General features: G+C 41.8%; 1 protein-coding gene across 5 annotated transcripts in view; it reads right to left on the bottom strand.

The window, feature by feature from the left end:
* mast3b (microtubule associated serine/threonine kinase 3b) overlaps nucleotides 1–15,199 on the bottom strand; it is a 36,845-nt gene extending 21,646 nt beyond the window's left edge. The window contains exons 1-3 of one of the 5 annotated variants that reach the window (XM_040033126.1): nucleotides 14,199–15,199; nucleotides 11,683–11,772; nucleotides 1,815–1,903 (exon numbers count right to left, since the gene is read on the bottom strand). In XM_040033126.1, coding sequence (XP_039889060.1) covers nucleotides 1,815–1,903; nucleotides 11,683–11,772; nucleotides 14,199–14,245 — 226 coding nt within the window. In that variant the 5' untranslated portion in view covers nucleotides 14,246–15,199. Of the gene's footprint in view, nucleotides 1–1,814; nucleotides 1,904–5,931; nucleotides 8,225–11,682; nucleotides 11,773–14,198 lie in introns of those variants that run through there. The other 4 variants (XM_040033143.1, XM_040033134.1, XM_040033152.1 and 1 more) reach the window with 4 other exon arrangements.
* Nucleotides 15,200–15,474: the final 275 nt, after the last annotated feature.

The raw sequence follows: 15,474 nt of genomic DNA on the forward strand, positions 1-15,474 counted from the left end.
CAGTGATTCTTCTTTTTTTCTTTTTTTAGAAGACAAGACGAGAATTCAACCCTGGCAAACAGCAGCCCCCATCTGTCTATCTGTGATGTTAGGCTGAAAATAATTAAGGTGGGAAGCAATACAGATGCCAGCTGGGTGAACAAATGCTGTTCTGCAGAGCTTGATGTAGAAAATTAACGGTTGTAGTCAGTATTTTTCAGACTTGTAGACTAGTCGACTAGTCTGAAATACAAACAAATAAGTGGTTGGCAGTCTTTCACGACAGAACTTAGAAAACACGCCGATATGGAACATATCGAAGAAAAACACGAGGTCATTTTAAATTTGAGCAGCAACACATCACCAAAAGTTTGGAGGGGGCCATATTTACCACTTTTGGTTGCTTTTCATTTGTGTAGGAAAGCTTAGGGACCTTTAGGGAGTTGTGTTTGTTATTTTTGGCACTGCTCACTGCTGAAGCAAATAAATGGTTGCTTAGCACTTTAAAAGATACTACTGTTTGTGTTCTTTCTTGGGTGGTGCGTGAGTGGGGCCAATTTCTTGTTGCGTTCAATACACGCCTAGACTAAGAACGTAACAGTAGCATCTGCTCTTCTTTTAACAACAGTGTGAAACCGTCTGGGAACTGAGAACGCCAGCTGTTGGACTTTTGGGAGAGCAATGTTGTCCAGTTCTTGTCTGATACAGGATTATGTTTGCTCAACAGTCTTGACTCTTGTTCAGTGTATTTTTCATCTCATGATGCACAAAATATTTTGCAGTGATGAAAGGTCTGGACTGCAGGCCGGTCAGTTCAGCACCCAGCTCTTGTACTATGAAAAGCAAGTGGTTGTAGGAGAAAGATGTACTCTGGATGAAAGCAAATGTTGATTTAAAACTTGTTAATACTTTTTAAGACTGATGGTGCCTTTCCAGATGTGCAAGTTCCATGGATTTCTAAAATAATTTCAAATTATGATTTATCTGATCACAAAACAGCTTTCCACTTTGGCCCAAACCACTTTAAATGAGCTTTGTCCCAAAGGAGACAGTGTTGTTTCTCAATCGTGTTCACATATGGCTTTGCCCATGTAGTGATTTCCATGACAGAATCATGCCTGTTTTTAAAGCAGTGCTGGCTCAGGGCCAGAAAAATCGCAGGAATCTAATATTGATTTTTTACCTTTGCCTTACACACAGAAATTTCTCCAGATTCTTTGACTCTTTTGACGATATTATGTACTGTAGATGATGATATATTTGAAAGTCTATGTAATTTTAGGTTGAGGAACATTATTAAGAAATTCTTTCACAATTTCTAGATGCGTTTTTTGCCAAATGATGAACCTCTGCCCATCTTTGTTTCAGGGAAACTTTAAGATGCTCTTTTTATACCCAATCGTGTTACTTGCCAATTACCCTAATTAGTTACAAAATGTTCCTCCAGCTGCTTCATATTAGTACCACTTACTTTTCCAGCCTTGTGTTGCTGCTGTCCCAGCTCTTTTAAAATACGTCACTGCCATCAAATTCAAAATAAGCTCTGATTTTTTGCCATGAAACAGTAAAATGTCTCACTCTACAAATCTGATATTTTCTATGTTCTACTGTGTTTTTGAGAAATGCAGATCATTGCATTATGAATTTATATACATTTTACGCAGCACTTTTTTGGGATTGGGGTCGTACAACTCTGAACATCCTTCTTCTCAACGCTGGTAAGGTGAGATGGAAACAAGCAAAGCAAACGCTTCTATAGCAACAGTTCATTCTTTCATCGGTTTGACTGGCCGGTGCAGTGCCGAGATTTTGGAAAACACTGAAACAGGTCTTACCAGTTTGGAGTGAAAGTGGAGAGAGCGGCCGGGAAAGCGTAGGCGACGGCGTCCCGACACCGAGGCTCTTCCTGTTGCTGCTGCGACAGCTGGAGCACAAACAGCAAAAACAGAAACCTCAACAGCCTGTCACAGTCAAAACATATCACTTATCTGCATCTGCCATCACAATTTATATACAAGTGTTTCTGTAGTAGTTTGAATACTAAGTGACTGCTGTATTCTGCAGATGAAAATAACCTAACATTGGCCTCAGTAGGGTAATCTGTGCCCTGCAGGTGTAGCAGCATGCTGACAAATTAGTTGCAGTGTTACGTTCATGATCAGTGAATAACAAAGCTTTATTTCTTCTCATTATGTCCTCAACAAGGTCCCTTTAAAACCTGCAACATTCTCACTTTTAAAATAATGACAGCAGCTCCACACCTTAACACAGAGCACTGTATGAAACACACTGATAATACCAGCAGCTCTTTTAACTGACGGGAAGAACGATATGGCAATGCCAGAAAATAATAACCTGTTGGTTTCCTTCAAAGTGAGCGTAATCGCTGCTGCCCTGACTTCTTCCACCTATAATTACAGGTCTGAGTCATCTGAGTCTTCCAGTGTTTCGGATTGGCTTTAAGTATGTGTGTTGAGCAGCAGCTTGTCGACACAAAAGGCTCATGACAGTGTAACTCTGAGGAGATTAAGCAGACACTTGACCTCTATCGTAGCAGACCGTTATCCTCCGAGCTGTGACGGTTGAAAAAACACAGAGTAACACCAAAACATGTCTGTTTTGTGTGCACACTGGAAGGAGAAATGGGGGTAAATGGTGCTGTGGAGATAGGACTTGGATGTAGAGTGTGCAATCCTCATATAACTACGTATTATTAAACAAAACAAACATAGCGATATTCCTGAAAAACACGTCAAAATTTGTTGTCGGTGTTTACCATCTTTAGGATGTCCTTACATTATTAATTTCATTTCAGTATTTTTTTTACTGTTTCTTGCAATCGCCTGTTTGTTTTAAAGGCAGGAATTTCCATCGTTAATTAGCAAAAAAAGACCTTTTTCAGACATTGCTGCAAATCTACTGCAGGGTGCCAGCCTATCACAGGGCTAACTCACTGCGACATTCACGCTCACCATCACACCCACGCCTAATTTAGGATCATCAGCTGACCTAACATGCGTGGCTTGTGACTGTGGTGGGAAGCCCGAGTAAAACCATGTCGACATGGGACCAACATGCAAACTCCACACAGAAAGACCTGCACTTTAGGTCGTCTGAAGATCATTAATTTTCTGGACCCATATACCTTCAGCCTGAGGCTTAATTTTTTACTGGTTTAAACACAACCAATAAACAACACTGTGTTTGGCGATTCTTGACCAAATGGGTCTGAAAATGATCTACTGTACTGTCTTTTGTGCAAGATTAGAAGGGTGTTTAGCATTCTGTTTCGTCATATGTTGCATCTGTTCGTTTTATTAGTATTTCTCGAGATTATATGAGAGAAAGAAACTAAAGAAAGTAAATCCCTTTTTAAACAATAAGTTTCCAATATTTAAATGCTAATACTAGTAGCAATGCTGTCAGACAAGTAAATAATAAACAGAATACCAATGTATCACCACAATTCACAGGTTAATGCACAGAAAATAACAAATGTGACCTTGATCTATACCACAGTTTGATAGAAGACCCGTTTGATGATCAATTGTGACCAATGCTGTAGGAGAACTAGCAAGTCTTGAAAATTGTAGATGGACGATTGACGCCTTGCAATGAAATTAGCTCCACAGTTCTTCAGCTGAATGACCTATTATAATTTTTTTCTTTCAGCTGCTCCCTTCAGAGGTCACCACAACGGATCATCTGCCTCCCTCTCACCCTACCCTCAGCATCCTCTTCTGTCGCACCAACCCTCTGCATGTCCTCCATCCCTACATCCATGAGCCTCCTCTGAGGTCTTCCTTTTTTCCTTCTTCCTGGCAGCTCCGTCTCCAACATCCTTAGTCAAATAATTCCACTAGCCCTCCTCTGCAGATGTCCAAAACCGTCTCAACCTTGCCTCTCTGTCTGTCAACCTGAACTGTCCCTCTGATACCAATCTTCTCCATCTTTAGCTCTGCTTGTCTTCCTGTCAGTGCCACAATCTTCAAACAGTCCTCAAATTCAAATTCATACTCCAATGGATGCATTACAGAGCATCTTTGTGACCTCTACACTTCTCCATCAGCACCCTCGGAGCAAACGTGCTCTTTTTCAGCATGAAGCCATAGTGCTGCTTCTCTTCTTATCTACCTTTAATGACTCTTTCACCATATCTTGATAGTATGGCTGATAGTGTTACTACAGTCCTGCACATCATTCTAGAAAATTGGTATCAGTACACTTCTTCTCAGTTACCCAGGCATCCTCTTGCTCTCCAAGATTGTAATTACCAGCCTGGTTAAAAATGCCACTGCCCTCTCTCCTGGAAATCTGCATACCTCTACAGGTATGCCAGCTGGACATGCTTACATAACCACCTTTTCACTCTTAATCTTCCTTCACTGCTGCCCTCACTTCTCCTCACTAATCTTCTTCACTTCCTTATTCACTTGCTTTCCTCGATCTGTCCTCAATCTCTCAGTTCCTTCATTCATTAGGCCCTCTAAGTACTCCTAACTTCTCTGCACACTCCATTCACTCGTTATTACATTTCCATTCCGGTCCTTTAATCACCCTAACCTGCTGCACATCCTTTCAAGCTCAATAGCTCGTGTTAACCTAATACTATTGATGAGCTAATTCTTTCTTTACTTTATTATTTTTTTTCCTCTTTCCTTTTTTAACACTTACCAAAAATACAGCATTCATAGCCCAGTACAGATGAGCGTTAAGAACCACAGCTTGCGTTTTTTATGTGTTTTGTTTCTTTTCTCTGCCCACTGGAATTTAACTCAACCAGTGAGATAATTTCCGCCTTCAGAGCACCTCTGCCTTGAGACGCGTTTACGTAACTACAACTGTAATCTGCAGGCAAATGCATGACACACCAGCATGACAGGTCAAGAGAGAAAACTCATGAGAGCCACAATCCAAAAAGGATGCCCTTCTGTCACCGGACTCAAGCCTGAAGGGGGGTGTGTGCACGCTGACCGCAGCCACGGGCCCAGCTTGGTCAACAGATGTCCACCACTGTGTGTGTGTTTGAGAAGGAAAAAGGAGGGAATGCTAAATAATCCCCTAAAAGGAGGAAATTCGACATTTCAAAGTTGCTGGTCCAAGCACTCCGTTCCAAATTTATGATGCAGATAAAATGAAGCAAATACCTTCTGATGTTTTAGAGCCCACAAGATGAATTGAGAAAAGTCACCTGATTAAATAACTTCTGGCTGCACTGATAAAAAAAAATCTCAATATCTAAGATGTCCAGCTGCACATTTAAAGTATTTGATAGCCAGAGGAGCTTTTTCAGACTGCGCCCAGCACGTTCTGGAGAGCATATCAATCACTGGATGACACTAATCACTAGTGATCCTGTGTGACATCCTGCACAAGGAAGTTAACAGGTGCAGACCTTATCTCCAGTCAGCCAACAGTAAACACAATACATTACACCTAAATATGACTTCCAGGCAGTCATTATAACCCTAATCCCAAATCCAACGTGCAGCACACCAATCTAAACAGGGATCCGCACATATAATTTTATTATTTAGTCTATCCACACAGCTTTATGTGCCAGCTGCAAAGTGCATCCACTGACAAACACATGCAGACCTGCTGTCATGCTACATCCAATTTCAACAAAGGAAACTGCACACCGCGCCTATTATTTTAAGCTCCTGCCTCTGAGAATATTGGCTTTATAGCAAATATTATCTGCAAACAGCTTCAGATACGATGTTTTCTTCATAACCACAAAAACAAGAGTAACAGAGAGCAAACACTGGATTAACGTTCAAGCGATCGGGTTGCTGCTCTGAAGCAGCAGCTAGCTCGTGTTGTTAAACGTAAACGGAGACGTTTGAGTGAGTTAGGATAGACTAATGTAATCCTATGTGGTAGCTTTTAAAGACTAAATAGCTATGTGGGCTAGTTTCAACCTCCGGTATGTCAACTTCTGATAAGTACCTCTTCGAGCGCTTCAGTAGCGACACCGAAACAAAAGGGGACTTGCTCTGGCTCGGCACCGCAGACCAGTGAATCGGATCCGACATGCTGGAGGATTTTCTTGCATAACCCCTCGTTTAAAGTTTATGCTGGTTTCAAAAAACACAAGCTCGACTTGATGTGAAATCCGCTCTCCCTCCAGCTGCTGCTGCTAATACTGCTTCTCTCCCCACCATCGTCTCTGCTTCTTCTTCGTCTTCTTCTTTTCGGCGGTTCCGTTTGTATTCAAGCCGGAGTCAAACCGCCTCGTGCAGTCCCAACATCTCCGGAGCAGCCGTTACATCCTCCGGTCTGACGGAAAGCGCTACACCCGGGACATCACGTCCTTCGCGGCTTGTCGGTTAAGCGATACCGCTGAAAACAGCCTCTCAGCCCGCGGTACTTTGTCCACACCGTGTCCGCTCGCTGCGTGTCTCTGCGCGTGAGGAAGCTGGAGACAAGTGCTGCGTTCAAGCGCCGCTCGTTACGTTCGCTACGCACTGCCGCAAAAGTCTGCTCAAGTTTTAGGGCTTTTTAACTGACCTGTGTTTTTGTCGCTTATGTTAGCTAATTCTTACAAAACAGTTTAAAATGGACAGTGGCAATCCCCTAAAAGCCTGACAAACAGTTTTGAGTCCAGTTATATTCCCATATGCAATGGTTTAAAAATGTATGTATATTGTATTCATATTAATTTTTGTGTGCAGCACTAGATTTAACAGCTCTTTTCCATATCTCCACTCTGTTCTCATCCATAAAGTGCTTTAAAACCTGAACATTATGGCTAACAGCTGGATCTTCTAGTTTCAGTGCAGCTAGCCAAACAAGGAAGAGCCAATTGCTGCTAAAGATACAGTTAAAGTGGACAGTATAGCCTTGATTACTTAACATGAAACTCATTGTTGGAGCCAAAGACCACACAACACACTGATTTTTAGTTTTAGTGTCTTTATTTCCCCCTGAGTTATTGGTTCTGTTAATAATTAGCTAACATAAATAAATGTAAATCTATCAGCACAAGGTGGCGTTAATCATGTTCTAAAAGGTTCAACTTTAAGCACTTAAATCCAGCTACACAAATAGTTGTTTTGGTATTTGCACAACTGATTGCTATTTCTGCCCAATAAATGTGACTGGGTATCAAAAACTGTGAGAGCACGTGGTGTAGTGTTTGATTTTAGTTTAATAGATAATCCTCAATGAGCCCCACATTCAAATATGCAACCATACTGTACCTCCTGATGAATAATACTTCATTTATGTGCGCTGTGGGTATATATATTTGTATTTGTGTGTACTGTAGTTAGGCCGTTGTGGGGCAGGTATATTGTCATCATCGTCAACAGAGCTGTCTTTCAGTTTCAGTGCTTTCACGTGTATTGCAGCTTTGCCTAAACTTGGGATCTGTTAATGTCCTAATTATTCTGATTCCGTACCAATAATAACACTTCACTTTAGCCAGGACATGCACAAAAAGATAACATAAAAGATAACATTGATGGCAATATTTTAGTGTGCACTGGATCTGGCTAAGTAATTTCCCAGAGTGGAAACAAAGGTATTAATTTCAGTTATAGTCAGAAACCCAGCCCCAATTTGTTGGTCCCAGTGCTGACTACAAATGAGACTTGCTGGCCTGTAAGGCGGTTTCTGTCTATCTGTCTTTGCTAAAAATGCAAAAGTAATATTATTTGTAAGACTGAAAGTGTGAGTCATGTAAAGATACCAAATAAATACAACATTCCTGTAGCAGATTAATAAAATAAAGCTTTCAGTCATGCTGTTTTCTGTATGATTAATGACCCTGGGATTTTGAAATGAGGTGGGGGAGAAGTGTTGGTTTGCCATAACTGCAGCTAAAGACTCTAACAGACGGTGCTGCAGCTCAGATTACAAAAGCAGAGCAAAGAAAAAAAACTGACACCACTGAAGACTGGGAGTACAAATCCAAACCACGCTGACTCCTACCACGCAAACGTGCTAGAAACCTGCTAAAAGCTGTTTTTCTCTACTTTCTATCTTGACTATTTATAACCTACATTAGCCTGAGACAGCCACTCTTTTCATATAGGCTTCAGATAGGTCAAAACGTAGCTTGAATTCTTTTAGTATGTATGATTATACCTCTCTGTGTGGAAGGGTTATAATCATATAATGCGAAATTAACATAATATTGAAAAAATAGTCGCGTAAACCTGTGTGTAAACGAGACAGGACAATATGCAGATATCAACAACCCCCCTTTTAAAATCATTTAATCATAATAATTAGCAATGAACTGGAAAATGAATCAAATTTTTTTTTGTTCTCCTGTTTAAAGAGTTTATTTTTTCTGTATTTCTTTAATAACCTGGTGTACTGCCATGTAAACAATAACAACAGTGCAAGATCATTGTTACGTTTTTAAGTTTCCATAGAAAATCTTGTCCAAATAGACCAAGAATAATTAAAACGTGTAATATAGAGAGAGAGCAGCCTTTATATGTTTTATGATTAGTTGTGCTGCAAACCTGCAAACTATCCTTTTATGATGTAATACGAGTAAACTTACAGATGCTGCTTGCATTCATACCTTGGGGATAATTTCCTACAAAACGTGAAAGCAGCATAAGATGTTGCTGGGGTATACCATTAGGAGCCTGGTAGAGGGAAGTTCCAGATAAACTTATTGAATAGTGGTACATTCCACTGCACAAACTACATCCAGTACTTGTGCACTTACTCTTGGCTTAGTACGCGCACGTACACACACACACACACACACACACACACACACACACACACACACACACAGATAGATAGATAGATAGATCTGCAACTTTTTGTTTCTCTAGTTATACTGCAGCACATCTATTTAAAGTCATCATTAGAAGTTTGCATGTACAACAGTTATTTCCTGACTGTTTTTGTAGTTAGTTATTTTTTACCTGACCTTAAAACTTCATTATGTATAAGATTAGAAGTGTCAAGTTAGAGTCTCAGACCAACCAGGCTTAAAAATAAAACCTTCTTACACCTCTGCACATAATAATAACGTTACTCTTTAAAACGTAATCTCGTCATCTCTATGACCCAAAAACTAACTGAAATCTTTCTTTTATTTTAAGCTAACTGTAACCAAGCACCTTACCTTGACAAAAAGAGGCATGTCTGTGTCTGAAGCTATCTGATAACAAAGATAGAATATTGCATATTTTCAGGCTTGGTCATTTCTGCACTTTCCATCACAGCAGCTTTAAGTGGAATTTTATAGATATTTTCAGTGAAATGACTTTGTTACCACTGACATACCATTCATGACTGTTAGTGTCTCTATGCACATTATTTCCCACACAGTCAGGCCATTTTTCATTAAAGGCTTTAACATAAAGTCATGTGAAAAACAGAGTTTTTACAGGATTCTGAGCAGTCGTGTCTAAGCATACCTTCATGTGCTGTGATAGGAATTAAAAGGGTAAGGACAACCGATCATCAGCAAATGTAAACATCACCTCTATAAAAGCAGACATTTGTCAGTTTGCCGGTCTGGAGCATTTAGGTGTGTATGGACAAAGTGCCACATTCTTCCAGGAGTGGGCGTCCAGGCAAATTCACCTCAGGGTAAGACAGTGAAATGCTCGGAAGAAGCTGCTTTCACTTGCTCCCTTACTCACAAGGGGTCACCACTGCAAACAGAATGTCTATAGGGTCATTTTCGAAAAACTCACAGAGGTTACAGTAAGTATTTACAAGTGAAAACATTCAAGATATCTGCAAGTCTACCCAGCAAATTCACCCCAAGGTCAGACTATGCAATGCAAACTGCAAAAAACTCAAAAGCTACACCTCAAACTCTACAGGCCTTAGTTAGTGTGTTAGACGTTAAAGTCAATAACAGTGCAATTAGCAAAACACAAAACAAGTATAACTTGTTTGTGATGGTTGCCAGGAGAAAGCCTTTTCTCTATCAAAAGAACATGGCAGTACAGCTTAGGGTTTACAAAGGCATCATGTTTGGCAAAAATCAAACACAGCACATCAGCACAAACACCTCACATCAATTATCAAGCATGGTGGAGGAGGAGTGATGATCTGGGCTTGTTTTGAAGCCACAGGGCCTGGGCACATTGCAGTCATCGTATACCAAAGTATTCTAGAATCAAATGTGAGGCCATGTGGATGAGAGCTATGGCCAGAATTGGATAATTCAATGGGGCGAGCCAAGCACAGCAACAAATCTATAACAGAATGGCTGAAAAAGAAAAGAATCGAGGCGTTAACGATTTGGTTATATGCTGGCTATTTATGCACAGACCTTAAGAGAGCTATGCTAAAACGCCTGCAAACTTCAGTGAGCTGAAGCCACGCTGTAAAGAAAGGTAGACCAAAATTCCTCCACGATGATGTGAGAGACTGGTGAAATCATGATTGCTTCAAGTTATTGCTGCTAAAGCTAATGAATAATTTTCACATGAAAAACTCTCTCTTTCACGTGACTCTACCAGATAGCTGGAATTTTTCGGTCCTGTTTCCAAACCTTTGGCACTTTATGTTATTTAATCTAATTTGAACTGGTTTCCAGTCAAATTTTAAATAAATTTCCATCTACCCTGACACAAAGAAACTCTGAAGTGATTTACTTTTTTTGAGTCATCAAACAGGTTTTATTGGATATACAGCTCATACCAGGTGGCTATTTAGGGTGTGGCATCTTAACATAATTTGTTCTTGTCTGTATTTTAGGTTTAGGATTTGGCTATGCTGCCAAAAGATTAGAATGGGTAATACTGAAAATGAATCCTACGCCAGGCAAAAGGCATGTTGTCTTCTCACATTTTTTTTCCTTCAAGCCAAACTGCAGCACAATCACAGTATCTGATCCAAGGGTTGATGTTGGGAAATAAGAAATTTGCATACAAATACAGAATCTGATGCAAGAGAATGAGCATGTGCCTGGGTGGTGAAACAAATGCAAAACGGTGTTAAAAACACGAAGCCAGCAAATATGGAGCCGGTCATGCTGTGGAATCAGACTATGTCCATGTGCAAATGAATGCATGTTTTTTTGCATCCCTAGAAAAACTGTGCTCATTTTTCAGGAGAGCAAATGAGATTCATTACTGCTCAGTGTGTGGTGTGACAGCCTAGCGGTGCTCACACATCCAGAAACATGCTGGATGCAGCCGCCTCTGTTTGCAGTGTTGCCTTCCTCCACAGCACCCAGCACCGTTGCCAAGCAACCCACTAAGACTTAGAGACAACTAATAAACGACACGTCTTCACTGGTGAAACAGAAGCACCTTCACATGCCAAAAAACAACAACAAGACAACAAAGAGCACACGACTCAACTGATATTTCTGACTTTTTCTGATCTCGTTTTTTTTCTCAAATAGGAAAAGCAACAGAAAAAAAACACACCCAGATTGTGTTATTGTCATGTATATAAATGAGCAAATTATGATTTTTTTTATGTCATATCGATCCAGTCAGGAATGATTTGGTGCATTTTTATGCACTATTCTGAAATAATAGTGCATAAAAGGATCAAAAGCAACCAAATAATAAGAGCTGTATTATTCTGAAATAAATGAAATTTAATTACACTTGCTGGCCCATGTTAACAGTAACGTTAACATTACCTGTTCAGCAAATTGTCAGGGTTTTTTTTTTTGTTTCTTTGTTTTTTAATTTAATTTAAAAATGGATAGGTTTAGTCCTTAGGAAGAGTTTGCGTGTGACCTGGCTCTCTTACCTCCAGGGATGAAGGGTTTGTAGGGGGCTGCAGGGGCTGCATGGGCTGCATGGGCTCAGGAGGGTGGGGCTCTGGCATGTGGGTGACAAACTGTAAGAGCAAGACATGGTCACGTGCATTAGTGAGCTGGCTCAGCAACTTGGCCCGTCAGGTGTCTGTCATCATCAGTCAGTGCTGGAGCTTTGGCGCAAGGTTAGGGGCCGATGCCCGCCTCTCTCCGGCTGACATCACCACTGGGGCTGCCAAAGCCGATGCCCATCTGATAGCGCTGTTTATTTACAGGCTCGCTGGGTGCATCCCTGGATGCATCTGATTAGCCGGCTACTGATCTCGTGTGAGCTCTTACACAACAGGAAGTCAGCAGCTGCTTGTCAACACACCAGACAGGAAATTTCAGCATCCAACACACATTTATTGAACATGTAGCGCAATCTTTAACAGTGTTAGGAGATGCCTAAGATCAGATAAATCGAGGTTTGACTTCCTGAAATCAAAAACAACAATGCACTTGTAGTTCTTGCACACCCAAACCTGCACAGCACTGTCTCTAATGAATCTCAGCTACTACTTCACATCTTAATGCACGGTCGAGATAAGCAGGCCGAGCTTGCTCCAAAATCTGCATCTGTCTAACACTGACATAATGCGTGAAGTAATTCTCTCTCAGATTTAAGCTCTGCCTTCGGGGTTCCACAAAGCTGCTATTGTCTCAGTTCTGCAGAAGCTTCTCAGTGCTAAACACGGCCCTGGCTACCACAGCACTAATGAACATGTTGTCATAGTAATGCAGGGCGGACGGTAGGAAAAACAACTCCTCGCACAAAGACTGATCATTCTGTAGTGCCTCCTCATAATTAAGCAACATATGCGAGTCGTTCCACTGCATTTCATTTTGGCACGTCTTCTCCTTAAGACCCTTTAAAGAAAAGCCCCGAGTGGTGCTTGAGTGAATAATCTGTCAATTCCATACTGCATTTCAATTTTATCTCCAATCTTGTCCAGAGTGGAAAACAGAGCGGAAAATCTCAGACTGACTCATTTCAGATTTTCCTAAATGTTCAGGGAGGCTCTGATATTCAGACCAGCGGTAGCTACAAATCATCAGATAACATCCATTGGCTGTCCTTAAAAACTACAATCCAATTACAACTGTGCTCAGACCTAATGGCTTCTTATTATTCCACGTTATTCATATTTTACCTCATAAGATCCAAAGTGTCACTACGACTACAAATCTGGCTAAATACTCGAAGAGCACAATTCACCATAACAAAATCTATCTGAATGCCAGGAAAGTGTTACTTTTCACATTTGCACTTCCAGTAGTGGTTTGATTCAGCGGGTGCCATCATTAAGACCCTGAGACCCTCCCTGCTTGCAAAGCGTGAAACCTCCTCTGTATCTCAGAAGCTAAGGAGTGCCTAAAAATGAAATGAAACCAACGCATGCTCAGCCGAGATGGTCCACAGAGGAGGCAGATGGATGCATGGATCAGAGGATGATGAGGATGCGAGAAGGGAGCTCCTACGCCTTATGGATCAGCATCCCAGTGGGCAGCAGCAGCAGGAACCCCCACCCCTCCCGCTCCCTAACCCCCTCCCTTTTCTCAATGCAAAAAAAAAGGCTATATTCACTCAGAAGGAAGGGTGGGTGGACATAAGACTGCAGTCATGGGCTTTGATAGAGACAAAAATTACAGGTTAGCAATTGTAAGAAAAGCCAGCGTCTGTCCTGCTAAATAAAACACTGTCAGTGTGTGTTGTTCCTGTGGAAAGGCCACGATGTGATTCATGCAGGACTTGTGGACTGAGCTTTAAAAAAAGAGACAATAGAGAAGGAAAAAAACAGAAAGTCATATGAAATTAAACATTTGGTGAGATTAAAGGATTGGGAACCTGGATGAAGTCATTTCACGGACAAAATATGTCAACGCCATCACAAGTTTAGTATTGTTTTCTCTAGTTTGGCTTTACACATTTAACCAGTCGTAAATTGAGCAAACACGGATCCAGTTCAAGGTTGGACAGCTTGATTTCTCCACTTCAGCTCAGTTTAAAGATTAACGCGCAGGGTGGGGGATCTGCCAATTTTAAGCCTGGGTCTTCCTGAGAGCACTGATGATGTTTCTAAAGACATAAAGGCTGCTGGTGAGACACCTGTTGACTCCTGAAGTCTCCAAAGCGCATCGTCTTCAAAATATGAGAATAAACCGAAGCCGTTACCAAGACAATGAGAATGCTATCACCCAGAGAGAGATTATTTTTACATCTTTCGTGCTCAGGTGGCTGTTTAACTTCACTGCGCAGCACATAGCTGAAGGTTTGAATTAAAGCCACGGCGCATCTAAAACTCTGTTGACACCACGAGCGCGTTGTACACGAGCGCGTGAACGCTCCTATTTCTCACCTACTGCAACTTCAAATCCAGCAGCCACACAGGACAGCTAGTGGTTTCACATCTGCAGCACAGCACGAAAACATTTTTGTTTGTTTGTTTGAAAAAAAAGCAGAACTTACTCCAAAGTCAGAGAGGGGATCTTCAGTTTATCTCGTCTCGACTTCATTCTTCCTGAGCACCGAGCTGGGGCTTCACTTACCACAGCGCAGCAGCGCTCGGTCTCGCAGCCGGCTTCCAGCCACTCATCGCCGCCGTGGGGGACTAAAAATAATCCCTTTAACCAAGTATCGTTTCCCGGCGGCTTCAGCGGATTCCGGGTTGATTCTCCTTAGCAACAGATACAATAAAAGAACTTAAAAAAAAAGACAGTTACTGCCAGTTTTGCGCTTTTTGTTTGTTTGTTACCCCCGTGCGTCTTTCGAGAGCACCGGAGAGCGAGCGACTGCCACAAAACCGAGGGAACGATGGGTCACCGCTTACCTCCATGTGACTGGTGGGAAGGGAGGGAAGGGAGGAAAGCGAGGGGGAAGGGGGGTGGCCAAATCAATTTGGGCGGTGGGTGACAGCCATGTCAGAGTCGAGGTTGGGTGAGGACGAGAAATTCATGTCGAGAAGGAGGTTTTATTCACAAACCCGATGAGTCTGAATGCGCCCCGAGGTTTGGTCATTTCGTGTATCTTTGTATTTATTTAGGTGCGTTACGCGTTTTTTCACATTTCTATGCATCATATGGCATTAAAAAAACAACCTAATACAAGCGTTTCTTTTTTTTTTTTTACTGTCAACTCTGGAACCACGAACACTGGCAGGCTGCTGGTCGTGATGGAACTGGGGAATACCTCTGCCGGAGACCGTAACAGCTGCCGCACACCAAGATGCGCGCTTCTATTCGTGGAAGCGCCGTGCACGCGCATGTGGGGACTGTCTTGCTGTTACAAGCCTTTATGTTGTGCGGATGTGTGGCAACTGTGGCCACACCGGTCACTGAGGTGGACAAGCAAAGCCCACACCTAGTTGCTACTATGCACAGATCTGATGCCCCTGCTGCCGGTTATAACAGTTTTTGAGTGCACATAGACTTTAAAAAAAATCACACTTAATAATAAGCCAGTTATGGATGGTGGCCCCTAGAGACAAAGCACGTGCAAAATCCAAAACACGTGCAAACGCCAAAACACATGCAAACTACAAAACACATGCAAACTACAAATCACAACGGAAGTGCTCCAGGACGCTAGGGGCAGTGTTGAGCTGTGTTTGTTACCTAGTAACTACACAAGCCAGGAAGTACCAATGACCGGATTTGGGGTCTGCAGCCATAAAGGCCGCACAGTGTTGCCAACTTAGCGACTTTGTCGCTAGTTTTCAGACCCCATAGCGACTTTTTTTCTAAAA

This window comes from Simochromis diagramma, unplaced genomic scaffold, assembly GCF_900408965.1.
Source record: "Simochromis diagramma unplaced genomic scaffold, fSimDia1.1 OVJJ01000334.1, whole genome shotgun sequence".
Lineage (NCBI taxonomy): Eukaryota > Metazoa > Chordata > Actinopteri > Cichliformes > Cichlidae > Simochromis > Simochromis diagramma.